The sequence below is a fragment of the Drosophila suzukii genome, chromosome 2R (assembly GCF_043229965.1).
Source record: "Drosophila suzukii chromosome 2R, CBGP_Dsuzu_IsoJpt1.0, whole genome shotgun sequence".
NCBI lineage: Eukaryota > Metazoa > Arthropoda > Insecta > Diptera > Drosophilidae > Drosophila > Drosophila suzukii.
This window is the reverse complement of record NC_092081.1, coordinates 22049577-22077406: the sequence shown is the minus strand read 5'-3', so window position 1 is coordinate 22077406 and position 27830 is coordinate 22049577. Positions and strand designations below refer to the sequence as shown.

Here is a 27830-nt window from a genome sequence, read left to right as displayed (position 1 = left end):
ATTGGAATGAAAGCCAATCTGGTTGCTATCTGTGATCGGGGAATGCCACAATTTGTTGGCAGGACCAAACTTGAGAATCTGTAAGCCTGAGTGGTTGCAAGTTGGCTGCATTCCAACGAAAGTTACTCCTAATCTCGATGCTGCCACATGAAAATGCCACAAGTGTCAGGCACTCCGTTGTAGCATACTTTCGGGCGGGGCCATTTGAATAGAAACCACATTAATCATACGCCCTGCCTGCCCGCCTTTTTGGCGAACGGAAAACTAATTGAGCTGCGGTCGCTGCATTTCTCACATCACGCATACGCCACATTGTCCACATATCAGCGTTGCAGTATATTAAGTCATTCCTGCTCGCTGGTGTTTGACAGCCAGTGCACATGTGTGTTTATGTATTTACATGTCTAAGAGCTTGTTAAAGTCACGTTTCTGGCAAATTCTATTATATTGTAAAGCATTTTCCCCATGCTGCGGCAAGTGGCAAGCAGCAAGCGGCAAGCGGCAGCTGCCATCTGGCAGTTCGCTGCATGCCATAAAAATGTCTACGGCACACGCAACTTGACTCCGGGTGAAGGTAGGGGTCCCATTTCTCCGGCCCGGGCGCATTTCGTGCGTATGGAAAAAAGGGAAAGGAAAGGGGGCAGCAAAAATCTGCAATTCATGCAATTTTCATGGAAAATTTGCCACGCCAAGAGAACAGAGAACAGAGAACCGGGCAAGGACAACACAACATATTCATGTGTATTAGGATCTGTGCTTTGAATGTCAAAATGTTTGTGTGTTTGGCATTTCAAGCGTTAAATTTCTGCTGTCAACGCTCGTCCCAAAAAAGAGTCTCCATCTCTGTATACATATTCTCTGAGCAGCAGAGATATTTTTGAGGTTTTCCCCACTCGATGTTTTTCCGTTTTAGGGCAAATTCACCGACGGAATCCAAATTAATTTGCCTAGCACGTGGGCCCCAGTGATTATGTCTAGCTGGAAAGCTAGATGGGTGCGTGTGTGTTTTTGTTTTTGTTTGAGTTTGTCTTAAGTGCCAAAGTCCTCGGCTTTATACTTGCGAGATTACGGCTTACGTGAGGCATCGCCCCGATTGGGATGGGTTCTATATATGTACCTAAGCCCCAACCCATTGGGACACTTGATATGGCATTTAAGAAATACTCTTAATAAATTGTGGCAATTATTCTTCAGCTTCTTAAGGGATTGTTCATTCTATGTATACATGAGCAGTATTCAGTATTAAATATAGAAAACAACAGGCCTTTGGTCGTATATAGAATCGAGGGTGTGTAAGAAAAATTAAGGTCAGCTAACCTTTACCTAAAATAAGGATAATGTTTGTATATGTGGTTTTAACTGCCTAAAAATGTATTTTAATTTCATTTTTTACTAATAGCAAATGAAAGACAGAGGAGTTAGGGTGCAGATGTAGTCACTCTTAAAGGTGTTTAAAAGTAGGCAGCAAAACTCTTTTCTGTTGCATACTTTTAGACATCTCAATGAGTAGTTTAAAAATCATAGTGATTGCTGGAACAACTTCTTATATATCTTCTTGGAAATGTTTCTCCTTGCTGGATATACCATCAGAATGGGTTTAGATACAGCTCCGCTTCCATTTAGTTAAGACATCTAACTTATGTGGTTGTCCCCACGGCCTTTTGGTTTATGATTCTCTGGCTGGGGCTTGGGGCGAGGTTTTTTCCCAGAATCCTTTGGATTTGATTCGTTTGGAGGGCTTGTAGTGGAGTTGGGATCGTGGCACTCTCCTTCCGGCTCATCTGGAATTGTCCTCTTGACGGTCTTTCCTTCTTTTGTTATAAGTATGATTTTCATGGTTAAATTTTATAAAATCATTGTATTTTTGTTAATAATTCCGAACCAAATGAAAGGTACTCCCTTAACAAAAGGCCTACTTGGGTGATGGAATCGCCTTGATTTTCGTTCATCCTAATGCTTTAAGCTCTTCCAACTGGCTTCGAGTGGCGCCCCAAAAGCAGGCAACGAATACAGAGAAGATAAATGAAGACCAAGGCAGCTGGCAAACAAAAACCAGCCCGCCCCGCCCACTTTATCCCACATCCTTCAGCCTCTGCGGCATATTTGTGGTCGGAGTTGAGTCTAAAAATATGCCACGCCCGCTGGCCACGCCCCCTAGTCCACCGCCCCCTCGCCCACACGTGATGTTTGCGGGAAGCGTTGTCGGCATGTTTGCCCTGGCTGCATGTGGAAAGTGGCACATAATTAATTCAAATTAATTACGAATTGTGTGGAATTAGTGCTTGTGGCAAGTCCTGGAACGAACCCCAGATCCTGGGGATCCTTTTCCTCGTCGAGTTGCTCGGGTCGATGCTCGGCCTACATTTTTCGCCACGTCCCCTTCAATTTCCGAGTGAACACATGTACATATTTCACTAAAATGCTAATTCTCCGGCAGCCAAAAGTCAAGCTCTCTATTGTGTGTTTGTCTGACCCAATTAGCGGAAATTTGCAACCAAGTCATAAACTGGGGGCGGCCAACTGCAGCGAACAGGGGGCGTGGCTGATGGCTGGGCATTTATAAATCAATTATGCAGCGATTGCACGCTCATTAGTGTCAAACTCAATTAACGCTTTGACAGTTTGGCAGGGTTTCAGTCGGACAGGCAGCAGAATAGGGGATTGCAAGTCGAGGGGCGACAACAACTGCGATTGGGGTCAGTTCCGTTGTCGCCGGTTGACTCAAGTTCAAGCCCCTAATTGGCCATGCTGATCCGGATCCGGGGGTCCCGAAACCCGAACCCGAAACCCGTTGGCCCCTGAAACTGACAGGAGCTGCAGCGATTATCGTGGATAATGAGCTGAAGGCCTCCCATCGATTGTTGGCCAGCGGAAGTGATTTTGCGCTTAATATTCTATCCGCCTTCGCGTTTGTGGGGATTCGGTATTGTTGCTAGTTATGGTTAGTAAACGAAAATAGGTTATATAGCAGGGGTTTTGTTATAATAATCTTAAATAAGAGTAGTTCTTCATTTATTTTCTGAGATATATCTAAAAGTTTTGTATTAATCATTATTTTTAACTTGTAGTAAAATGGTATATGAATACAAGTTTATTGCATGAACTAATAGAGTGCAAATCTTTCCTCGTTATAAGACTATTTTTTAAATTTTTATTGTATTTATTTTTAAGGGACTTTTAAAAAAATACCTATGTTTTTCAGTGCCAGGAAAAGGCATTTTAGCTCACAATCTCACAATTATGAAATAGTTGCTTACTAAAGGCATTGGAACCAAATGTTACTTTTACCTTAATGGTTTTAGTATCTTATCCTTTTCCCTAAGGCCATCTGAAAATTACCTATTTATTCCTCATTCTAAAGTCTTAAGGTAGTTAGTCTGCTTGTTTTTTTAAAGCCACATCAAAGTCTCGGTGACCTTGCAGTCCTAAAGATAATCTTCCAGCTTGCTGTGCTTAAAAAGTATGTCTGCACATTTTATGAAATGTTAATCTTGAGCGACCTTCGGCAAATCATCAGCTATGCTCTTGGTTTCCAGGCCGGACTTTGAGGCTCTGGGGCATCGTGGCATTCAACGTGGACGCCGCAGACAATGCCGACCAGCTCCATTCAGCTAAGCTATCTGGGCCCATTTCCAGCTGCGACCGGTGTTTTATATCATAATTGCAATCTTGCATAAATGCGGTGCCCGAGTTTTTGAAGAGCACCGAATGAGCGAGCCTGTGTTTATGTTTGTGTTTGCGATTGTGTGCTGCTATCGGTAGAACGTATACCGTTTGCCATATGCCATGTGCCATGTGCCATGTTTGCTTGTCCTTCGGATCGCCATTTTAGTATGCGTCTTTTTTAGAGCTCCAACGGTAAAAGCAATCCCAGGCAGCCATCTGTGGAATCCCTGCCATCATTATCATCGTCATCGTCGCTGGGAACACGTGTTGTCTCCTCACCCAAAACAAACCCCCCTGCTTTCCAAACCCCCCTAAACAGAGCAGCCAACCTCGCCATGTCCATGACACACTTGCTCCGCAATCTGTGCTAGTGCGAACGAGGTGTGTGGTGTGTGCATATCGCAGTGTTTGCATCTGTGGCACCCCACCAGCCACCCAGCAAACACCCACCAGCCTCTGCAAACAGGGGTGTTCCGCCCCCTGAAACGCATTGAAACGCGTTTTGTTTGCTCTGGCTGGTCAGCAGAGGAGCATTGAGGTCACTTGGCCTGCATGTTATTACCCACAACCCAGTCTACAGGACCACCAGGACCTTCAGGACCTCGAGGTGCCCCAAAGTTCCCAGCTCCCAGAGTCAATTTCCGTGATTTCTTTCATTCCACGCCACGTTTGCTCCATTAGCACTCAATCATTGGCTGATAGCAGGACCACTCGTGCATCAAATTAATACCAAACACCCAAGTGAAAATGTCATCAATAACGCTCATCGGCGCCTGCGGTGGGAGGCGGCTCAAGGAGCCCTCAATCCGGCCACCTCCACATCCCCACCCCCTCACCCACCGCCTTCCGACCACGTGACCAAGTTAATTTGGCGTTCTGGCCACAAACAATTAGTAAGCAAAACAAAGCCATTACAATTGCCAGGGGGTGTGAGAGGGAGCAGGGACTTCGGAGGGAAGGACAGACATGGCTGGAGTTACACTGGCTAGCAGAGCATTTTGATTAGGATTAAATGGTTATGGATAATCTACATTAATGGGCTATCAATTTATCACTCTATCTATAAAGAGTTTATAGATATGCAGTTCTCCATGAACTGTATTTAAATTATTTTTTAGAATAACATATCCTAAGACCTTTGTTTTTGTTGCCCACAAATTATTTACCAATCTACCTATTTTTATAGGTCTGTACAAATTTCCAGATATTCTAGGTTTAAGTAATTTCGTATCTTCTAAGTTGAGATTCGTTTTTTTCTTCAATGCTATATATTTTAAAGATGTCTAATTCTTTTAATTGGGTGGTACAACATAGGCCTTTGCTGGGTATCCTTGTTGGTTACGAAATATAGAAATTATTTTGAGGATTCTCTAAAAAGACGATCAAATTATGTAAATAACTCATCCAAAGTTGGATAAGCCTTCTTAGAGAACATAATAACTTATTTAAAATCACGGTAATACCACGAAAATGTTATTCAAATCCCTGCCTTAACCTTAGTTTATGAAAATTTGCATTATAAGATATTAGTCCTGTTTTTTACTTAATAAAATATTTTGAATCCTAATTACATTTTACAATCAAGATTTTTAGTTGTTAAGTCCCCATAGCGGTTATAAACCTCGGCAGTCATAAAAGTTTAAATGGATGTTCCGTGAGCAGAAAATCCCCCGTTTCCATTGTCAGCACCCCAAATGCCATTTATGTAGACCAGTTTTGACCGTTTGAGTGGTCGGTAGTATTATTGGATTCGGTGGCATCAACACATTCAAATTCTGTGTCGCCGAGCACTTGCCGCTTAATTTGGGCACATGTCTGCGTTAGTTGGGTCAATTAAGACCCCTCGGCGGTTGGTTTGCGGGTGTTTTGGCCTGCGGCCAGGACTTTCCCGATTTTGTGGCCCGGGCTGCAGGGTATACATATCCCCCTATCATATGTATAAATAGATCCCTCCATATCCATGCAAATCGCAACGACACTTCATATATCAAGGGATTAGCTGCGAGTCTGGAATGTTTTTAATGATAGCGAGACCCTGAGACAAAGTGCGCATAAAGTGCATTCAAAATGGCATTATCGGACCCACTCTGCATATAAGCATGTGGATATAGAAACGGTTCAGGGGGTCGTCTGGGGTTAAAGGGCGGAACATCAAAGCTGACTACGTGCCACGGGCTTTTATGCAAATTTCGCCTGGCAACCTTTCGCATGCATTTTATGCATGCCCTTGCCGTTTTCCATTTTCCCAGTTTATTTTTTCCACTTTTTTGGGACGGTCTTATCCCCCGTTCAATTGGCTAACAATTCGATTTTATTTGATTTAATTTCGTTCTTTTTATCTCGTTTATGGGAGCTGGAGGAGAGTGAGTGTAGAACTTTTTGCTTTAACTCGGCAAAGTCAATTAGGCCAACTGTGCAAACATTTGTTTACACACTCACAGACTGGAGGGGAAAGGTCCAATGGACCATTTGAACCCGGTGCGACTACAAACTGCCAATGGCAACGTTTTGCTTAATTAACATCAAATTGTGTTGTACTACAGGCGCCCCAGCCTCGCCGAGTCTTATCCTCCGCCCCGAAAAGTGTTAAGACAAAAGCAAATTGCCACTAAATTGGCACTTAAGGAATTTCGCTGAGCTGGCCAAAGGACGAGGTCCTTCCTCCGCCCCCTGGACGACTGTCAATTAAAGCCCAACTGATGTTTAACAATTTAATTATGAAAGTTAACGAGTTTAAGTCGAACAGGAGACGGCAGTCTGATTAAAAAACCTCGGAACCTGCTTCTAGAAAATTACAAAAGAGTATCACCTTTGTCCTGTCAACATAAAAATATTTGAAACCAATCCAAACGATTGTGGTTTGGCTTAAATCTTATTTGAGCCAGTCTCTAAATTAATTTGATTCATTCTTTTGCCAAAAACCAATTAAATATTTACCACATTTTTAAGGAAGTATTGAAAGCCACATTCAAAAACTACGGAATGCTTTAGGAGTGGGAAGTAATTTGCTGAATTCTATGCAAAACATTTCTATAATTAATTTGCACAAGTTAGAAAATATATTTAAAGGAATTCCTGACTTGTGCAATTTCTTAATTATTCATTTAAAGTAATTTGTATTTAAACTTACTTCAGCTATTCTCCAGATTTATAAAGGAATCTTTCCATAATTTTTAGAAATGTTTAGATTAGATTTTTCTCTCCAAAGGATTGTGGTTTGGCTTAAATCGTATTTGAATTATTCATTTGCACATAACCAGGTAAATATTTGAGATATTTTTGATCAAGCAATGAAAGACAACATACAGAAAGACATAAATTGATTCGCTGATTTTTATTCCCTAAATTTTAAATTAATTGTTTTAGATAATTTCCAGATTTATGAACCCTCTTCCCATTTTATTTTGAAATATTTGGATCTCCTGCGGCCTTCTACTTATTTTGCTTTTCCTTTGTTATCCCGCAAACTTTAATTACCCTTCTCAGCCCTATTTACCCGAAATTGCAATTATGATTTTCAAGGAAATTGATTGAACTAATTTTGGCCATTAGCCGGCAACATCTTTGCAGCCTCAGCCCTGCAGTTTTGGTTTTGGCCCGGCCATTCTCTTTTCCGGGCACAAAGGAAGCCTTCATTAGCAGCCAAACGACTTTTAAATTTGCTTCTAATTATTGTGCATTTGTTGGGCAGTTTTGCATTTTCCCGCTCGACTTGGCCGGCCACCATGGGCACTTCATCCTGGTTTTCCGAGAATGGGGGAGCTGGTGCTGCCGTGTATTTATGGGCCAAACGTTGCATTTGTGCAGTTTTTAATGAGTTTTTGTTGTTCCGCCACGCCGCCCGGGAAAGTTTCATAGTCCATGGAACTACTGCCACTGATGGCCGACTGACTAGATGACAGACTGAGTGGAAACGCTTGACTGGCCGACTTGGACTGCAGGGCACTCGAAAAACTAATCAGCGCGGCCAAAGTTTTTCCTGGGCAGCTGAAAAGCTTTGCTACGGGTTGTGTTTGGTGTTTTTTCAGCTCTAGACCCTCCTGGCCGAAAGACTTTACAACATAATTAAGATTGTAGCTAGCGACTTGAGTGCGTTTAATGAGGAACGGCCAAGGAAGCCGAAGCCACTGGCTTTTCCGGAGTTTTCCTTGTTTTGCAACCCGTGAAAGTTTGCCACCCGGGGGACTAAGGAGCGTTTTCGGGCTCGTTACTTATCTTGCTCATTTCCTTTCAGTGCACTTTTGTGTTGGGCATTAACATGGTCATTATATCCTGGATCCTGCTGCACATTATGTCCGTTGGCCTGCACTTGCCAGCCACTTTCTTCCGGGGCTACTATTCTTTTATTTTTTGGCCCCTTTGTTCTGGCCCTAATATGAATTATTAGCGCCGCTCAGGAGTCTCCCCCACCCCAAAAGCATAATCATAATCATATGAATTTCCTGTGCCGGGAATATCCCCATCTGTATCTGTTTATCTACCGCTCGGTTTTTGTCTCGCACCTCTGGCTCTACGTAAAACCCACTATTATTCGCACTCTCTTGGCTAATGTGCTAAAAGTTGAGCGCACGCTTCACTGATTTTATGGCCTCGAAGGCGTGGAAAACACGCCGGGAAACCCCCTTATCGGAGTCCCGCTCCTCCGCAGACCACTAATCTCGCAGCGTTTAGTTTTCATTATAGGCACTTGACTGAGCAATTTTATTGTTCTGTTCTGCTTATAAATAAAGCCCGCTTGTCGGCGACTGTTGTTTTAATTTCTTTCTAATTTATTGGGTCTTTTGTTTTCATCCTTTAATGGTGCAACAGTTAATTATTCATTCCACATTTAAAATAACATATATATTGTAGTAATGCTTACAATCTGAATGTTTTACCCATTAATCGTGCCTTTTAAAGCTTTAAATAATGCAATGCTTAACTATTCATCGTCTAATTAGAATAATATTTGATTTCGTTTGTAAATGACCAACTAGTAATCCCGCCATAGCAGGTTTTTTATAATAACCTTTATCCTTTAAAAACTTTAAAAAGTGCGATGGCTAACTATTCATATCGCAGCTAATATAACATTATTAATTTGTTAATATTTGACTGAACGTTTTCCTTTGTCAATTAATATTTAGTTGTTTTTTACTCATTTACTAATAATAGCCTTAAACTATTCATTTCACGATTAGAATATCAATTTGTTTTCATTTGGGAATAACTAATTAGCAAAACGCCATTTTGTAGGTTATTTAAATTCATTATATTCATGATTGAATGCTAAACTGTTCATTTTATATATTTAAAATACCATTAATATATCAAATACTAATGTAGCCATATTAGAGCAACGTGGTTTTTGTGTCATTTTCAAAATGATTGTAATTAGGCTTATATGTGTTTAATAAATTTGCATACTATGAATGTAGGTAATCTTTAATTTTTCCCACGAATGGGGTATATATTTTCTTTGGTAGTACAATTTTTTATTTACCATTTGTTCATTTGTACATGGTGGTAATTTTTTACATTTACTTAACTTTTCGAAATCAAACAATGGCAAATCGACCAAACAGAGTTGATGACTCTGCTCGACTTCAATTAACAAACGGACATGCAAATATGGTTCGAATACCAAATTCCGATCAAAAAATCCACTTTGCATTTGCTCTTCCTGCGATTTTTCTCATTTATGCGATGTGCTTCTCCACCATGATGTCCTTTTTGTGGGTTCCCAGTTCTGGGTGCTAAATGTCAGCAATGCAATTAAATCGGCAATGGCCAGTGAGGAAAGGGATCGGATCTGGAGAGGAGGGCTTCTCTGGGGACAGGACAGGGAGCCAAGGCAAAGCAAAGAGTTTTCCGGGCGCGTTATAAAATTATGATGCGAAATTGGATTTAAAAACAGCCAAGCTGTCCGGGTCTCCCAAGTGGGAAAAGCTGGCTGGGAATGAGAAATGTGGGCGCCATTAGCGCCATTTTCCTTGGATGTTCCCCGATGTCCTTCGCTTCCGCTCCTCTTTTCTGCTCCGCTTTTCTCCGCTGCGGCTGCTGCATTTGATGAGTTGAAAATTGTAATTAAACTGCGTTTGTTGTCATTGCATTTAAAAATAATAATAATAAATACTGCATAATGGGGCGGAGTGGGACAAAAGGCAAGTCGGCGGCGAAGGAAATGAATGGAAATGAGGAGGGGGCTTTTGCTTTTGGCCACGTTATCCTGGTTCTGCAGCCGTACTTAACTATTAAAACTTGGGCAGGCAACTTCATTTAAAATGACGTGCGAAAAAGTCCGGTGAAGAGCGATGAAATGAATGAAATCCGATGAAATACAGAAAATATGAGGGAATATCCTTTGGATTGAAAGGGGGTTTTGTCAGCCGGGCGGCTGAAAACGCTTTAATTAAAGTGAAACGCAAACATTTCAATTAAGGAGCGACTCTAAGCTGATTTCAATCTGGCTAAAAGGGATAACTTCCGGCAGACATTTTGCTTCGTGCCCTTTGCTCTTTTTCCGTTTCGCTTTTCCGGCTGGCTTTTCTTCAATGTCCTTCGTGTCTCCAACGCAGTTCAAATGTTAGGTCACAATTAAGAGAGCATTGGCATTTCCCCCCTTTCAGAAGGCGATTGACATTAATTTTGCATTAGCCAGCGCCTTGGTGCTTTGTTGCTCATACGCCCCGTTGTTGGCCGAATTAAATTATGCGCGCTAGCCATAAAAAGCGACTCGAGTGGCCATTGTTTCGCCAGCCAAGCAGTTTCCGGTCTGGCCCAGTTCCAGCTCAAGAAGTCCTAAGCCCTAAACCCAAAACCCAATCCCAAATCCCAGTCTCTGGCTTTGGCTTATTTTATTTTCCAATTAAGTAAATTGCGTGTGCCAGACGAAGACGCCTTTTCTTCCTCGCAAAAGGGCGGCTACAAAAGAATAAATGTTTTTCTCCAGGGTTTCCCTTCCTGGTAACCCGGCCACATCAATAAATGTTGCGTGTTGCCCCCTGAATTTCCCCGGGAGCTTCAATAACTAATCGCCGAGTTTTCCCTTTCGGCTTTAATTGGTTCAATGTCTAAACATCCTAAGCGCATTACTCCAGCCGCCCACGAAGTCAGCTTCATTACGATTATAGACTTTGATGTGTGAAGGTTGGATTCATATACATCCAAGTACCATTCAAAAGATATGTGTATTCAGATGCCAGCAGACAGATTCAATTTGCCAGTCTCTATCGCCTCTAATGCCACACATTCGATTTGTATTACGCACCGCCTATATGGACTTAGGCTTTGTTATCATTTTTATGGGCTTAATCGATTGGATACGATAATGAGCTTATGCTGGGCAAGTCGGGTTAAACGAGGCTTTAACCAGAGCTTAAAACAGCCAAGGGGAAATCGATAAAATGTAGCAGAAGTGGGTTAAATGAGAGGGATTTGTTAATATCTGGCCTATCCATCTAGCGCTGATTAAAAATGCAGCATTATAACCACAACATAATTAAGTTATTAAGTATATGCAATCACGTATTTAATTCCATTGATATGGAACAAAAAAATGTATTTAATTACCACTCATTTGCTGTGACACAGGCATTGTTTTAACTCAATCATAGACTGAATAAATATAAATATTTATTTTGCGTCAGGGATTTAAAGAGTTGCTAATTAGATTAAGTGAAGTGTCGAATTTAGTACGTTTTCACTTTGTGTGCGCTTAACCTACTGCCAAGTGCACTCCAACGGAAGCAGCCAGGCAGCAGCAGCAGCAGCAACTGCAACAATATGAATACCAACTACAGCATACAAATGTTTTCAATTACAGGCAGGCAGCAACGGAGGGGAATAAACTGGCACAACAACTTTAAAAGTACAAGCGGTCGGGAGGAGGAGCCGTCCATGGAGTGCATAGACCGGGAACAATGCTAAATGCCACGTCAGCAGCAGCAACAGCAGCAACATCAGCAGCAACAGCAGCAACACCCCCAACAACAGCAGCAACATCATCAGCAAAAACAAGTCAACGACAGCTTAAAACATAATACGCTGGCTGAAGGCAACAAGCGGATAGGAAGACAGGCGACAGACAGTCGGGGGACAAAGATATAGGGGCGATACAGGGTGGTGTTCTATACCATAGACAAAGAACAAAGCGACATTGCGAACGATGAGGAATCGCTGTTGCAATTAGTGAGCCAAGGGGTTGGACGACGAGCCATGAATCACGAGCTCTGCCCGCAGCGGAAACGGAAATGCTCGCTGGAAACGGAAACGGAGGAGCAGGTGGCCACTAAATGCCATTGAACACTGAGCGATCATGTCCGACGTTGAGCAGGCGATTAAGGCCAACAAGCAGCAGCATCAGCAGCAGCAGCCGTCCCAGCTGGACTGCTCCATCGACGATGAGACGGATCCCGCCGAATTCGGAGCCGGAGGAGCTGTTTGTGGACCGGAAGTGGGCGCCAAGACCACCGCCTCGCTGACCCCCAAGCCGGGCAGCGGCTTCCGGCGCTGCTGCGGCCACCTCCTCAAGCTGCTGCTCTCCACGCCCGGACTGGTGCTCCTGGTCATGGGCTACTCGGTGCTGGGCGCCCTCATCTTCCCGCTGCTGGAGGCGCCGCAGGACCTCAGCAAGTCGGCGGCCATCGCCAAGAGCCGCGAGGACTGTCTGCGCGAACTCTGGATCATAACAGGTGAGCCTTGAAACCAACATTATTTTAGATTAATAATAAGTATTAATTAAAATTTAAGTACCTTATACTTTAAAGTATGATTAAAGTATAATCCTCAATTTTAGAATTATCACGAGATCTCTTTTATATTAAAGTGCCTAAAAGTATGCTACAATAAATTTTTGAACTTAGAAGTACAATAAATACATTCAGTAAGACGATTATCCTTTGTTCGTTGCATACTTTTTGGCACTTTAAAATATGTTGAATAGGTTTTTTATGCAAGTTGGGATAAACATATGTACATGTATACGTATTAACGTGATAATGAGGAGCATATTCTTTCAGCAGAAAGTAATGCTAACTAATTTAAAGACGAAATAAATCAAGAATTAGCAGTTTCTTTTGTAATGAAAAAGAAACAAAGTTTTTATAAACCGTGGAAAGCTTTGTTGATTTTGATTAGAAATCAGAAACCATTGTATTTGTGTAAAAATATTAACTAAACCTCTTTTAATCCGTTTAGAACTTTATTTATTTGATTTATTTTACAATTTATATACAAATAAATTTAGGTAAAAAAATATTACAATCTAGCTCTTTTGATCTGTTATCGTGATTTTTTGTTTCTGCCTCAATATGCAGGAAATATTTTACCGCTTCGCTGGCGACGCCCAAAATTCGCATAAATTATGTTGGCCACCACATTTTTGCCGCAATGCCCGTAAATTTTCGGCGTGCTTTGCACGCTTGATTTGCTGCAAATTGGCAAAGTAATTCGAACATTAAAGCGACAATGTTTTGTTATCGGCCATTAATGCTAAGTAAATAGTAGCGGTGGCGAGTGCAGAGGCAGCACAAATATTTTAATTATAAGTACCGACAAACACGGCGGACTGGAAACTAACCATCCCACTCAGGATCCCCTCGAAACAAAGGGACGGCTAATTTTCATTTTGCCAGCTACCGAATTGAATAATAGCTAAATATTTGCATAGCCAAATATTTGGTCAGGCGGGGCAATTTAATTCGTTTCCGCGAGTGCGCGATATCCAATCGATTCGAGGGCGCCGCGTTTATCGCAACTACATATTTTGAGGTCTATTTGTTGGCCTGATTTATGTGAAATTAATTACTTTGTCGCACCTGCCAGTGGCACTCGATTCGAGGCTGGAGAAAAGATTCCACGTGCGTGTGTTTAGACCTGGCGCTTATTTAATTAAAATTTCACATAATAAATAATCCAATTAACCTGAGCTCATCCGCGGCAGAAGCGTCCCACCTGGCTTATGATTAATTCGATGAGTGCTTAATGATGTGCTGCCTTCGTCTTGCCTCCACATGGTTTATTTATTACTTTCCTCTGAGTGAGATGATATTTTTAAGGGTTAATGCTGTCAAAAAAGGGTATACAACATGAAATAGTTGTACTAGCTATTACCAAAATAACTAGACATTTTTCACAGCCTCAAAAGTTATTTTAAGCTTAATGAAGAAAGCTGAGAAAGCAGAGAGAATATGGTATCAAGAATTATAAATGTAAATGTAATGAAACTTCAAATATTAAATATGTATCTTAAACCCAAGTTAAACATAGCTTTAACATTGTTATTCATTGCCAATTAGTTTCTTCTAAACTCTGAGTTCAGGACCTCAAGAGAAAATTCGAAAATCAGTCGATTAGGTCGGAAAGATTGGCAGAGAAAATCGTTTGATTTTGTCTTTGTTCTTGGCAACTTGCTCCAGTCGATTAGGGTGGCTGGATGATGTCTGGGGAAGTGCAGCCCCGGGGCTTCAAGATTCGAGAGCTGTGTATCTACAGAAAAGTACACACCCACCCGAGGCCCACCCACCCAAGGCCAGGGGGCGTGAAAAGGGCGGCAAACTAGTCTCGAACTGCTGTTAACAAGCGACCTCTGCAATTTGCACACGACATGGAATGGGAGCAGATTCCTCAAGACAGGCGACCGAAATCGAAGGAGGGGATGGGGAGGTTGTGGATGGGAGGTCGCAGGTCGGAGGTGGGGCAAGGTGATCCAAGGCCGGTCCGATTTGTCGGCACTTGTCGCCCGTGTCGATGGGAGGTCGAAGGCTGCGGCTGCACTTGGCATGAAATTGCATAATTACGGAAAGGACACTTGAACGCATTCTGAAGGAGACCCGATTTAACCTTTACCCCCTTTTTTTTCAGAGAAACTCAACGTTCTGTACGAACGCAACTGGACGATGCTGGTCCACGAGCAGCTGCGTCGCTTCGAGGGCTCCATTGTGGCGGCCACGCGCCAAGGATCTGGCGGAGGATCCGGAGGGGGATCTGGAGCAGCAGGAGGAGGACTCTTCCACGAGGGCAGTGCCAGTGCCCTGGGCCACTTTGGCTACGATGCCGGCGACTCCCAGAGCTGGACTTTCAGCGAGGCGCTGCTCTACTCGGTCACTGTGATAACGACAATTGGTGAGTTCCGCTCCTGTTTCCGCTTCCGTTTCCGCTTTCGCATCTGCACTTTCACTTTCGCCCCCACTCACTCGAAATACCTAAGCCCCCTGGATTTATGTTTAGTGTTTATCTCGGTGCTTGCCGAGCAGAACTGCTTATTATGATTCCCGACCAGGCCACAACTCGTGCTGTGGCCAACAAATATTTACTTTGCGGGGGGCGCATAGACCTCGACATGCTCTATTCCAACGCCTTCGAGAGCAAACTACAGGACACAGGAGCAGCCATTCAAGTAGCAGGACATCAGACATTGTGTATACGACCCGTAGGCCGGCTCTAAATATTTGCATATGCTAAACGCTCGGGCCATCCTTGTTGCTACAAATTAACTGTATCTCAGGGTCCTAAACTTTAACAGCAGGCCAGCTGTTGGGGGATGTGAATTAGCTTTGAAATATGTCACTTAACGGATTTATTGTCTACATTGTTTGGGTTAAATATTAACTGGGTTAAAGTGATAAACATTGGCTTTCTAATAAGTGTCTGTGAAGTGGTGTATTTGCTTAGGTTATGGTGGTTTACCAGATGAAAATTAAAATTGAAATTTATACCTAACTTGAAAAGCGTAACAGATACAAATTTAACAATAAATTAATAAAGAATGATGAGATAATTAAATAATTCCTTAAGTAGCACACACTTTAAAGATAACTGGCCATTTTATTTGTGATATTTTAAGTACCAACTTTCTCCTCTGGAAAAGTGATACCATATGCTTTGCCATCCCATCACAGATTGAGTTCCCAAGGGCTCCTGCTCCATTCCCCAGCCTGTCCTCCTCATCCACCCGATTAAAATGCATTTATATTAGCCCGTTCGTGCTTGCCATTCTCAAGCTCTAAACCAGATATATTACCCCGATCCTTGCAGGACACGGCAGCCTGACGCCGCGCACCGCCGCCGGGAAGCTGGCCACCATCTTCTACGCCCTGGTGGGCGTGCCCCTGATGCTGATGTGCCTGTCCAGCCTGGGAGCCCTGCTCGCCGACGCCCTGCAGTGCACCTACGTGCGGCTCTGCTGCCATCTGCAGCGGCACCGGGAGAGCAGGAGGAGGTCATCAGCCGGGTCCTCCAAGGGGCCAACTGCCACCACTGCGATGACAACGAAGGCGGCCAAGTCGAGGGAGAAGGACAGGGAGAGGGGCTCCAAGCGACGACTGGTAAGGCAGCCATGGCGTATGATTGATATTTTTTAAGCGAAGGCAGCAGCTGCAGTTCATCAGAAACTCCTAGCATCTTGCTGCTGCCTAGCCGAAGAAATAATATACTTTTATTTGAATTTTAGTAACCTCTTTCCATCTGTATCTTAAAGATTCAGGCCAGATTTTTTAAGGCCATTTGTGACCTTTTATCGTTCAGTTAAATTGCTGTTTCTGAAAAATTTAGTTTCTCAATATCATGTTAGGTTTTATTTGAAATAAGGCCTATTTCTCAACATTATGTTAACTGTTTCAATCAGTTAAATAGCTTTTTCGCTTGTTTAATGTCATGTTAGTTTACATTTAATTTAAAAATGTTTACTAGAGGTAATGTTCTAGTTAAATTTGTCAGTCAGTAGTTTTAGACCGAATCTTCCACTAAATTGTGTGATAATGTAAAATTAACATCACATTGAGAAAATGAATTTGCCATCCCGAACTTTATTTTAACAATATTGTATTTATTTTAACAATCCCGACAGATAACAATCAAGAACTTTAACATGACATTGAGAAATCGGCACTTTAAGATACATTTCTCATTTAAATCGATTTTCTTTCCTCAAAAACCTTTAGAGGAATATGAAATATCGCTGACTACTGCACCCATCCACCGCAGATTGATTTCCCAGTGGCATTTCTCCATTCCTCAGACCGTTTTGATTGATATTGTTTACCCGGGAACAGCAGCTGCAGTCACTCCATCGACTGCAACTGCAAGTCGAGAACATTTTTATGGATCCTAATTCGATAGTTGGGGGGACAACTTATTTACTTTCTGCTTCCAGCAGCAACTGTTGCTGCTGAGTAACCCAAAAGAAGCGAGACCAAAGTGTTTTGCTGTGCATTCCGGTTTAATGGAAACTTTCAGCATTGTTCCGCGTGTCCAAAGTTCTCGGGGAAAACTTTCGCTGGCTACTGCCGCTGTTTTACGCATGAACTTTCCCACTACTCACTAAGTGTTTCGCTAGTAGTTTTTCCAAACTTTTCCGGCAGCTACGACAGTTTCCATTTTGGCTAGCGGAAAAACCTGGAATGCTGTTTCGCTGATGTATGGAAATGGGGGACTCCTAAGCCAGAAATCTTCGATTGTCCGGCAATTTTCTTTTCATCAATAGGATTCAGGGGGTTTTTCAAACATCAAACTGCATTGGGTTCTCAAATTACGGGCTTTAATTACGACAGCAGAAGCCTTTTAAGTGGATCTCCACTCGGGTCCGGATTTCTATTAACGCAAACTGAAAGTTTGTAATTGATTTGGGCAAAACAACAAAGAACTTTTCGGTTTGCCTTTTTGTTTTTAGCCATACTTTCTAGGTCTTCCCACTGCAGAATGTTTTGGGTTCGGTTTCACGTTTTTCCTGGTTTATTGCGTTTTTATTTGCCTGGCTCCGTTGTATACATTATAAATAATTTTTTAGGATATCAGAACTCTGACTAGGTTGGCAGAGCCCTTTTTCCCGACTGACTGTATTTGTTTGCGTGTTTTGCGCATTCGTGCATAAGTTTTGTAAGTGATTTGCTGGCCTCCCGTGATGACATTTCTGCTTTCGGATCGCAGAGTTCCGGACTTTCCATGTACGGGGAAAATGTTCGCCTTTAAAGCTTTAAGTTGTATACAAAAAGTGGTTCATTCTGTTTGCATCCGCAGCCTTTTTCAATTGTGGCCACTCATTTGTCCGCCTCGTCCTGTTTGTTTTGCTTGCACAAATTTCTGTTTAATTGGCAATTTATGGCCGAGTGGGGAAAAAACGAAAAAACGAAAGCGAATAGCAGGGTTCAATAAATAAATAAGTGATTTTGCGGTGGCCAAGGCAACTCCATTGGCCTGTTTGTCATCTGGCAGGGCGGCAAACAAAAAATTCATTCCATAAATTAACATTTACTTGCGAACAAAACTCGACACTTTTAATGAACTCAGCGCTAAAAAACTTTGCCCGTCAAACTTGAAATTCCGCAGGCAGCAAAAGTTGACTCTTTAAGAGGGCAAACAGCACTGGAACTGGGAACCCCCATTCGACACTTTAAGAGTTCGCCAACTTTAGTTTGCAGTTTGAGTCGGGTCAAATGGCGGCGGCATAAATTTAATTTTTCCCGGCCAAGTGGCTGGCTTTCGTGCCAGGTAAATTGAAATGAGTGCGAGCCACTTTAAGGCGGCGGTGGAAAAAGTTTTCCCGCCGCTCAACAATTGCACTCACTGGAGGCATGCCATAAACTTATCATTTCCGGCCCTGTTGGCCCTAATTGATATGATTCGGCCGAACGTGGGAACTGCAGTCTTACCGGGCAGGTGTATCTATGCATAGACATTTTTTAGGATAAAGTTGATATAAGCATGGTAAGCTTAAAAGGTATTATTGTTACCATTTATTGGATTTCGTCTCTTTAATAATTCTCTCAAATCAAATAAGAGAGAAATTACTCTGGGTAAGACCGAGACAGCAATATTCGAAGCTCTCTGAAAGAGAAAAGGAGAGCAAAGAGCAAGAGAGCTGATTGACGTGGGAACTGCAGACATACAATGTATCACAGAAAAAACAAGTAAAGATCAATTTTATAGTTGAATTTTTAACTTAATGAACTACCTCTCTTTGAAAATTCTCTAAAATTAAATGAGAGAGAAATTACTCTGAGTAAGAACGAGACAGATATAATGAAATCTCTCCAAAAGAGAAAAGGAGAGGAAAAAGCAAGATGGCGAACATATCAAAGTGATACCTCCCGTATGTAGATAGACCAGATCACCAATCTTTTTCTCAGTGCATGGTATCGGTTCCCGAAACTAAAAACTTTTTGCATTTTCCTAGCTCTCGATTGTTAATCTACTTGCCGTGTTCCCAGCCACTCAGGCATGGCATTCCTTTCAGGATTTCCCGGGCCTGCGACTTGTTGAACAGGATTTTTGCATTTGCCTGGATAAAGGCAGCCTGTTTTTGGTCCCCATGTTGCATACAACAACTCATTAGGGCCCAATCCAATCTTCCAGGACGACACGATGCTCGGCCAAGTGGACTTTTGGGCTTTTGCGGCGCCACAAGGATTCGGCTGGCAATTGATAAGACTGCCAGCAGATTGCGGTTGGCTCTGGGGATGTGCAGTCATCGGTTGAATTATTATCGCCATCGTGTTGACTGCTGCCATTTCGGCTTCTGGCCTTTTGGACCCCTGCCTTCGTCTTTGCAATTATCATGACGCATGCCGTAACGGGTTTCGGGGATGGGTTTTCCGGGCTTTCCGGGTCCAAACCGCAAGACTAGCAGGGCGACATTTCACATTTCCATCATTTCCATCGGTTGTTTGCGTGCTTGTGTGTCCATTAGATTTGCCTGGTATTTGATGATGATGCCGCAGAACCGCAGAGCACACGAGATGCCAGGCGCTTTGGCCGCAAACAGCTTTTGAGGCCAAGGGACCCCGGGTATGATGACATCAGTTTCGGGGCCCAAGAAAGCGGCATATTGAGCCTGCAAATTATGTGCTTTATTGGCGTGGCCATTGCCTCATCATCGTGTCAAGTAGCCGCAGTGTGGGCCCAGGACATCTACAAATCCTAGGCGTTTTCTTAAGGATATCGCTCTGATAAGTACTTGGAATATTCCTTGAATTAAAGGGAGATAAACTTATGACAGATGATCCATTTGATTAAAAACTATATCATCTGATTCTGAACATCTTCTTCGACTTTCCTTGGTGTGCTTAAAGTATTTTGGCATACCATTTGCCAATGACTTCTTTAAATTTCCTTTCCAATTTGGCCAACGTAAATAAAGTTCAGATTTGTGTCCAACTTTGATTAGTATGTAAAAATCGCAATGTCCTGATAACCTTATTTTTCTAGATTTTTAAGACATTCTTAAACCAATCCATCCAGTTAGTGCGAATTAAAGCCCGTGTCCCATGGTCATAAGTGATTAAAATTTCAATGGCCATCCCGTAAACAATTCCCTCTCCATTTGCAGGCTAATTGCAAGGGCTGTAAGTACGATGCGGCCAACAGTGAGACGAGCTTAAATGACTGCCTGGAGTACGGCCAAAAGGGAAAGCTGCCGGCCGACAAAAAGGAAGGAGGTGAGTGTAATGGCCATTGTTCGGATGCTAATTGTATTGTCAGCACAATTGCCAGTCATTAATCATCTTGAACACGTCTGTTCTTTCTTTTGTGCCGTGCGGCAAGCAGATGCCTGTCAATTGTTGCGCAACTTGAATCCGCAGCAGCATTTTTATCAGCAGCAGTTGCAGTTGCAGCAGCAGCAGCAGCAGCAGTTGCAGCAGCCGGATGTCATGCTAATGACAACGACATCGGGCAGCGCATTGCTGAAATACGCACCGCAGCAACAGCAACTGCAGCAGCAATTATCGACAGCAACCCTCCCGCGACAACATCATCAGCTGCAGCAGCAACATCACCAGTTGCAGCAGCAACACCAGCAACACCAGCAGCAACTGCAGCAGAACTTCGTGGCTGTGCCGAGCAGCATGCTGCGAATGCCGCTGACAGTGCCGCCCAATTGTTATGCGCCCGCGACTGCCACGATTTACTTTCCATTCGGCACCGCCCCCTCCGCCCCCGGCAGTCCCGCCCACCCCGTTTCGATGCCCAATGCCAATCCCATGGGGAACACTACTACGCTGAGTCAACAGCAGCCGCTGGTCAAGTATCACACGATACATCTGCAGCCCGCTTCCGGGAAGCATCGCGTGTTGGCTTCTGGACTCCAGGATGCAGCACCCGGGAATCTCGTCACAGGATCCGAGGCTTCCTCACTGGAGGCCATCACTTTGCCACCGCCGCCGGCCTATCAGACGGCCAATGTGCACGGTGAGTGATGAAATTGCTATGTTTATTGCCCCCTTTGTAGGAACCGAATTTCGCGAGAAACTGTCAAAATGGGTTGGCGATTCAGCATTCACGAATGTGACTTGCCCGCAAAAGTCAACTACGATTTTAGTCATATAACGTGGCACTTTAAAGCGCAACTCAGTTAAAATTACTTTAACAGGTTCTTGGTAAACAGCTTTTCTTCTGAAAAATACTTGCAATATATAACCTTGCAGGTGGTATTATCATGATATTAAGATCACAAAAAAAGATATATATCTTTATGATTATTTTTCTGGAAATCATGTTAGGTTCGTAATTTAAATTATCTCATAGAATTTTTTCTTAATAATATATTTCTTTATAGGATTTAAAGCCTTTTTTTGATAGTATTATATTTACTTAGAGTTTGTTTTTAGACCAATTTAACCATTTCATTGGCAAGTAAAATAGCCGCTTCAATATAAAATATGTAGTTATACAAAGTAAATTTATTTGCAGAGATTGTCATTTGAGTATTTAATAAGCTTAGGCCCATTTGATTTTAGGAATTCATCAAAACATTTTTGATTTGCTTTACAATGAAATTATCACAAATATGTCATACGATATTTGGAAATGTGTAAAGGTGTTCTGAATCCCAAAATAATTGTAGCAAATTGCCATATATTTGTGAATTGTTAATGAGTGCTCATGCTAGTGAGGCAGGGAAATTTGCATAAATCGAACAAAGGAAAATGGAATTTAATTGGATGAACAATTTGTGCCAGGCCAAAACCGAAAATGTTCTGCTGACAGTTCTGGCTTAACCTGAGCCCCAAAACAAAACCGAACGAACGAGCGAGCAGTAATCAATCAATCATACGCCCTGATGTCGCAGGATGATTTTCCCCCTCCCCTGCCTTCTCCTCATTTACGCTTTCAATTATATAACAATTTTCATCATCATCATCAGCAGCTTGCAGGCTGCGGAAGCAGCAGCGTGTTAAAATGACAGAGTTAAGCAGACACACACTTCGGTGGCATTAAAAGTTTTCAACTTGTGCTGCTTGACATGCCAGGACATCAGCAAAAGGACATCATGCACTTGAGGCAACTTTCGACATGTGCGACAGTTTTATTGACGATAATGATGACTTGGCACAGAGATGACAGTCCCGCCGGTTCCATTGAGCCCTCAGCTTGTGCAACGCATGCAAAACTCATTAAAGCTAACAGGCGACGGCACGTGACGCGTTTTGTCAAAGGATTCCGCTTAATTTCACAGCAAATTCTAGCGTGAGACTCGGCCATTTGTCGGCGAGGAAAGAGACGTCGCCATTGATTCCATTATGCATGTTAATTGCGTGCGACTGGCACCCGGGAACAAGGATCCAGGATCCAGGGATGGAGTCCAGGAGCAGGACTCCCGGGAGTCCGAATCCGCGGCTAACCACACCATTAAAGCACAGCCAAAGTTGCTGCAACTCCCCCGACCACAGGACCAAAGTGACTTTCCTGCGAGACTCCGGATATATGGTGCTGCATATGTGTATCTACTAGATACATCTACATATACGTATGTGTCCCTGCACTCTAATGAATGTCTTTGTGCGCTCCCCGCTCTGTGTGCCAGTGTGTGTGGTGTCCAAGTTTAAGTAAATATTTTCAAATTGGCCATGTCCGGAGCAGAGGACACCACTATATGCACTTCACTCCACTCCGCGATTTTCTGGCGTCCTGCTGACAGTTCCAAAGTGAAAGACGTACGCTTCCTTCCGTTCTTTCGGTCGTCAGAAGGGCAGACCATTAACCCAGGACAGTGGTTGTGAAGAGTAGTCTACGTACTTAAGGTTTCCCCCTACTTTAACCATGGTAAATGGTTGGCAATCTGTTAAATATTAAGTGTTGTGTGGATCAAGCTAAAATCCTATCTTTATAATACACTGTTTTAAACTATTATACCTCTAAAATGTCTTTAAAAACCTTTAATAAAAAAGGTTATAAAATTATTTTACGGAATATTTCATTAAAGAAATTTGTATGGGAATTATTATTTCGAAGGCTTTTTGATTAAAGTGCTAGCTTAAGCTTAAACTTTGAACTAAAGAATCCGATATATGTACATTTTAAGTATTAATACACATATGTATAATACCAACATATAATATATGGTTCCTTCTATCTTAAACTTAGTTCTTACACGCTATGAAAAATGGCTTACCACATCATAACTTTCAATTTGAAGACCCTAAATGACTAAGACCTTTTGCAAATCCATACTATTTAAGATAAATTAATAGTCTGAAACCCCTAATAGCTAAATATTTGGTATTTGGTATTTCCCCAGTCGTACAACCAAATCCGCTGAATAAATTACCGCGGCGAAAAGTTGAGGGAGTGCGGCGCCCTCGACAATTGCCCACTGTGTGTACCGCCAGATGTTATAGTGCCCCCTGACATCCCGACTCTGCCAGTGGCAGCCGCTAATGAAAGCTAACGCCAAACTTTTGGTTCAAAAGTCTGGGGGAATGGGATTGGGTATGGAATTCCGGAAGGCGAATGCGAATCCGGATTGGAAACGTTCCGCCACATTGTTGCATTTGCTGGTTGAACTTTGAAAATGCAAAGCAAATAATTTTCACAGTGTGTCCCCGGCCCTTCCCCTGCCCCTCGTGTCGTGGCTAAATTCACAACTTTTCCGGCTTTTCCCGCTGCTGCCACTGCCACTTCCGGCGGAACTAACGGGCTAACGGGATAATCTAACCGTGTGTGGCAGTTGCCGGAAGTTGTTTTGCCAATTTGTGCGCAAACTTTTTTTTGGTCTATGCAAGGTCCGTTTAATTTTGACCCCCCTACTTGTTTTCGCTGGAAACATTTTGGTTAATATTTTTATTAAAATATACAAAGTTTCTTTAAAAAGATTCCTTAAATTTGTAACCCTTTTCAGCTGTGCGACGTGCCAAGTTCGTGACGAAACCACTGCCACACGAGATCAACGCGCTGATGGACTGCGGCACAGGATCGCCGGACTTATCCAGGAGGCATGATTTATTGCCACCCGCCCACTCGGGGTCACCAGCAACAGGCGCTGCAGCAGCAGGTCCTTTGGTAACCTACACGGCCGCAGTGACAAGCCCACAACTGTCGGCTGGAATTAAAGGAGGAGCAGGAGGAGCAACAATGGTGGCCCCAGGAGGAGGAGGAGGAGGTGGAGCCACCCTGTCCGATAACAGTTTTATGGCCGCAGGTGTTTGTGGCATGGGTGCCGGTGGTGCCCCTCCTACAACATCATCATCGTCGGGGGCAGCCACTGCACCCGTCTCCTCGGCAGCAGCCACATTGTCAGCCCTTCTGAGCGCCAACTCCTCGGCCACCGTCGACATCATGGAGGATGAGGACGAGCAGGAGCGGGAGCGATTGAGGTACGTACCACACGCCAAGAAAACATTATGATGCGAACTATGGTTCCAGGGAAATAACAACTAGTGTTTATTTTTATTATCATCACTGTAAGGGGATATCACGTAGGGACAATCAAATCTACTATAGATAGCAATTGGATGATATTGTCATTCTTCTTAAAGAGGGTATTAGAAATCATCCAACTTTAATATTTTTTCTAAGAAAACTTCAAACTTTCCGTTTATTTATTATTAACTATATTATAAAAATATTATTTTTTATAACTTTCATTAATTTTTTTATCCCATACTTTTGGATAATATATCGGTACCAAAGCTTTTGCCTGAACATCTTTACAAAGAAGACTTTTTGCAATGCTGTTTATTAAATTTTGAGAATTGGTTAATAAAATAACGAGTAGTAATAAAAGCTTTCCTTCTTAGTTTTCTTTTGCCTCAGTGCAGAAAAGAATTTTCTTAAACTTCAAGTTATGCCTTTCAAGAGCAAGGCATTCTTGAATGAAGTACTTTGTTCTTAAACGTAAGTTGTGGCTCTAAGCTCAGTGCACAAAAAATGGCCTGCGGAGAACTTCAGGTGTTTTAGTTGCATTTGATTAAAGCCTGGCTGTTTTTGTTGCCAACGCAAATCGAAAGCCAAGCGCTGGGGGAAAACTGTTAATTTAATTTCGAAAACAAACTTTCCGCCTGCCAGCAACACTTTAAATCAACACTTCAGAATCTGCATGCTGCACACTGAGCCACCAACCACCCAACCACCCAGCCAGCCACCGCCCAACCACCCAACCACCCAACCACCCAGTTTTCCCTTGAACAGCCTTGCGGATTCGCACTCCCCCCTGCGGTGGCTGTCCCCCCCCCCCCTTTCCGGCTGCCATTTTCTGCCAGAGTGAAGAGTGCTCCGCTTCTGATGATGGTTTCCTTCGCCTTTTTGAGCGCACATTTTGAGCATTTTATTTAATAAAAAGCAGTAGCAGCTTCTGGTAATTAATTTTGACAGTGAACCTGCGAATATATACGCGAATATACGTAGACTCCCCGCTCGATTTCAGCTTTAGCCTTGTCTGTAATTAATTGTAAGCCGAGCTGGGCACTCACTCGCAATGAATCGGGTCAATTAATCGCAGCATCCCAGTGCTCTGGTTGAGTTGCCCCCTTGTCCTGTGTAAACATGTGCACACGTGATGTTGTCCTTATTGATCGATGCCAAAATCGGAAGTAGTTGCCTGCCACTTGTTCGGCCAATCGCTCTGCGAGTGCATCTCCAGTAGGTGTTTGCCCAGCCGAGGGCTCCCAAATCCCGAGAGGCTGTTGGCCAAGTTCAATAAATGTTCGCCAAATTGGTTTGACAGAGTGAACTCGAGGCAACCGGAGTGCCGGCCAACGAGCGTTCCCCCGGGGACTGTTGCATGTTGCCGAGACCCTCGTCCATGGCAACTCGAGGGGTATTTGGATTGTCAATCAAATCAGTCTCGATTTGGGACTTGAGATCTGAATTCGAGAGATTTTTAGACTGGGTTTTGCAGTTTTTCTGGCCGTGATTCGGAGTTAAAGCCGAATAAAATAGTTGTTGTCTCAATAAAATACAGTCGAGTTTCCATAACTGGAACCTACATCAGACAATACAGAGACTTTAAGTTAGATATATTTTTCTTGTGATATAGTTTTATGGGTTTTGAAACGTGTATCAACATTTATTTATTACGACCATATTTATTATTTATAATCTTTAGAAATTTTTTTCCCAGTAAGCTTAACCATCTATGGAGTTTTGATCGAGGTACAAAAAATCCTTTTAAGAAAGATTCCGTTATGGAAGTTCGACTTTAGGATACTTGTATATTTATTTTAGCTAGTTATTAAATTTGTAGTTCAGTACTTGAACACATAGTGTACATAATATGGCACACCCTGAAATAAAATGTAAATTTAATTTATAATTCTTTTCCTCTCATGCGGAAACAGAGGTGTTTCTAGGGGACCCAAAAAGTAGTCCTTGTAATATCACGCATACGCCTGGTGTGTCCTTAGTGTAGAACACGTATACGCACAGTTTTATGCTTTATTGATTGGACAGCAGGGCAGGTCAGCCAGCTATTTGCTTTTTACGACCTGAGGTTGCTCTGGGGCTTGCTTTTTATGCCTAATTGATTTATTTTATGTTCGGCTGCGGCATAAATATTTATTGTCCATCCGTGTTTTTTATCATTCCGCAGCAACTGCCCGCACGGAACGCCGTCACGGGTGCCGCTGATAGCGAGTCCTTTGAGCGTGCCGCAGGACTCGGGCGCCGCCTACAACCGCCACACGTTGCAGCCGCTGAGCCGCAAGACGCTGCTGCTGACCCGTCGCTGCCACAGACACGCCTCCGGAACCCTATACGATGCCACGGCCAACAACACGGAGACCTCCGACGACGAGGAGTACATGCAGCACGGCAGCGAGCAGTTCGTGCTGAAGAAGCTGCGCTACCACTGCGACTCGGAGGACTGCCGCGAGACGGAGGACTCCGAGGAGGAGGACGAGGAGGCGGAGGGGCGCCAGGTGCCCATCAGCCTGGTGCTGCTCATCCTGGCCTGCTACATCTGCGTGGGCACCGTGATCTTCGCCCTGTGGGAGAACTGGTCGCTGGTGGACGGGGCCTACTTCTGCTTCGTCACCCTGTCGACCATCGGCTACGGGGACTTCGTGCCCGCCCGGAGCTTCAATGGACCGGAACTGCAGCTGTACGCCTGCTGCGCCTACTTGCTCCTCGGGCTCGTCCTCGTGGCCATGTCCTTCAGCATCCTGGAGACGCAGCTCATGTGGAAGTGCAAGCGCATTGCCGTGCGACTGAAGCTGGCCCGCACGGATGGATAATGCCCTTATCCTAATCTACTCTCACAACAATCCGCATTCTGCAATCCAAATGCTTGAATCTTAGACTAGGTGTATCGTGTAATTAACCCAAACTAGCCCATCTCTGTGTACATTTGTCTGCCTAGCAAAATAATGAGAACTCGTATGTTGTTCGGAATTCAAGTGAATTTGTGTAAATAAACGGAATTTTTGGAATTTTCGAATTTCTCTGCTTTGTGGCATGCGTCAGGTAACCGGATCCAAACGTCTCTGGCATGCCAATTACTTGGTCAGGACTTTGGCAACTGGAGCATAAATATCAGGTTCATCATGTCACCGTATGCACCTGCTGAATTACAATGTGGCCTAATCACATTAACATATATTATTGCCATGAAAAGCAAGGGAAAATGCCATTTATATTTATCTTAATTCTGGCTGAGAGCCCCGAGATGTTTCCACTCGGGGAGGGCGAGGAGTAATCATCATAATACCTGCGTTTATCCCCGGTGAGTGTCAGCAAAAAAGCATCAAGTTTCATGCAAAACACACAAACTCTTGAAACATTGTACCCGAATAGCACCCACGTACTTGGAACTTCGAACGTTCATCATCTTTCCGAGGCATTGGGCGCATACAGAGTGTGCTTAGAGTGGCGCATAAATTTCAAAGTGCCACGCGTCATCAAAATCAAATGCCAGCCGCAGCTACCAATCCCTCCAACTGGGCCAAGGAACTCAAAGTACAGAGGGGTTCACCCCT

General features: G+C 43.3%; 1 protein-coding gene across 1 annotated transcript in view; it reads left to right on the top strand.

Annotated features, from left to right (window-relative positions):
• The window catches only part of LOC108009731 (uncharacterized), a 44420-nt gene extending 17136 nt beyond the window's left edge, over positions 1-27284 (top strand). Inside the window, exons 3-9 of the mRNA XM_017074314.4 lie at positions 11471-12338; positions 14509-14769; positions 15682-15971; positions 19970-20078; positions 20188-20829; positions 23759-24233; positions 26447-27284. Of these exons, the coding sequence (XP_016929803.2) occupies positions 11963-12338; positions 14509-14769; positions 15682-15971; positions 19970-20078; positions 20188-20829; positions 23759-24233; positions 26447-27089 (2796 nt within the window). The 5' untranslated portion in view covers positions 11471-11962 and the 3' untranslated portion in view covers positions 27090-27284. The remainder of the gene's footprint in view (positions 1-11470; positions 12339-14508; positions 14770-15681; positions 15972-19969; positions 20079-20187; positions 20830-23758; positions 24234-26446) is intronic.
• The last annotated feature ends 546 nt before the right edge of the window (positions 27285-27830 follow it).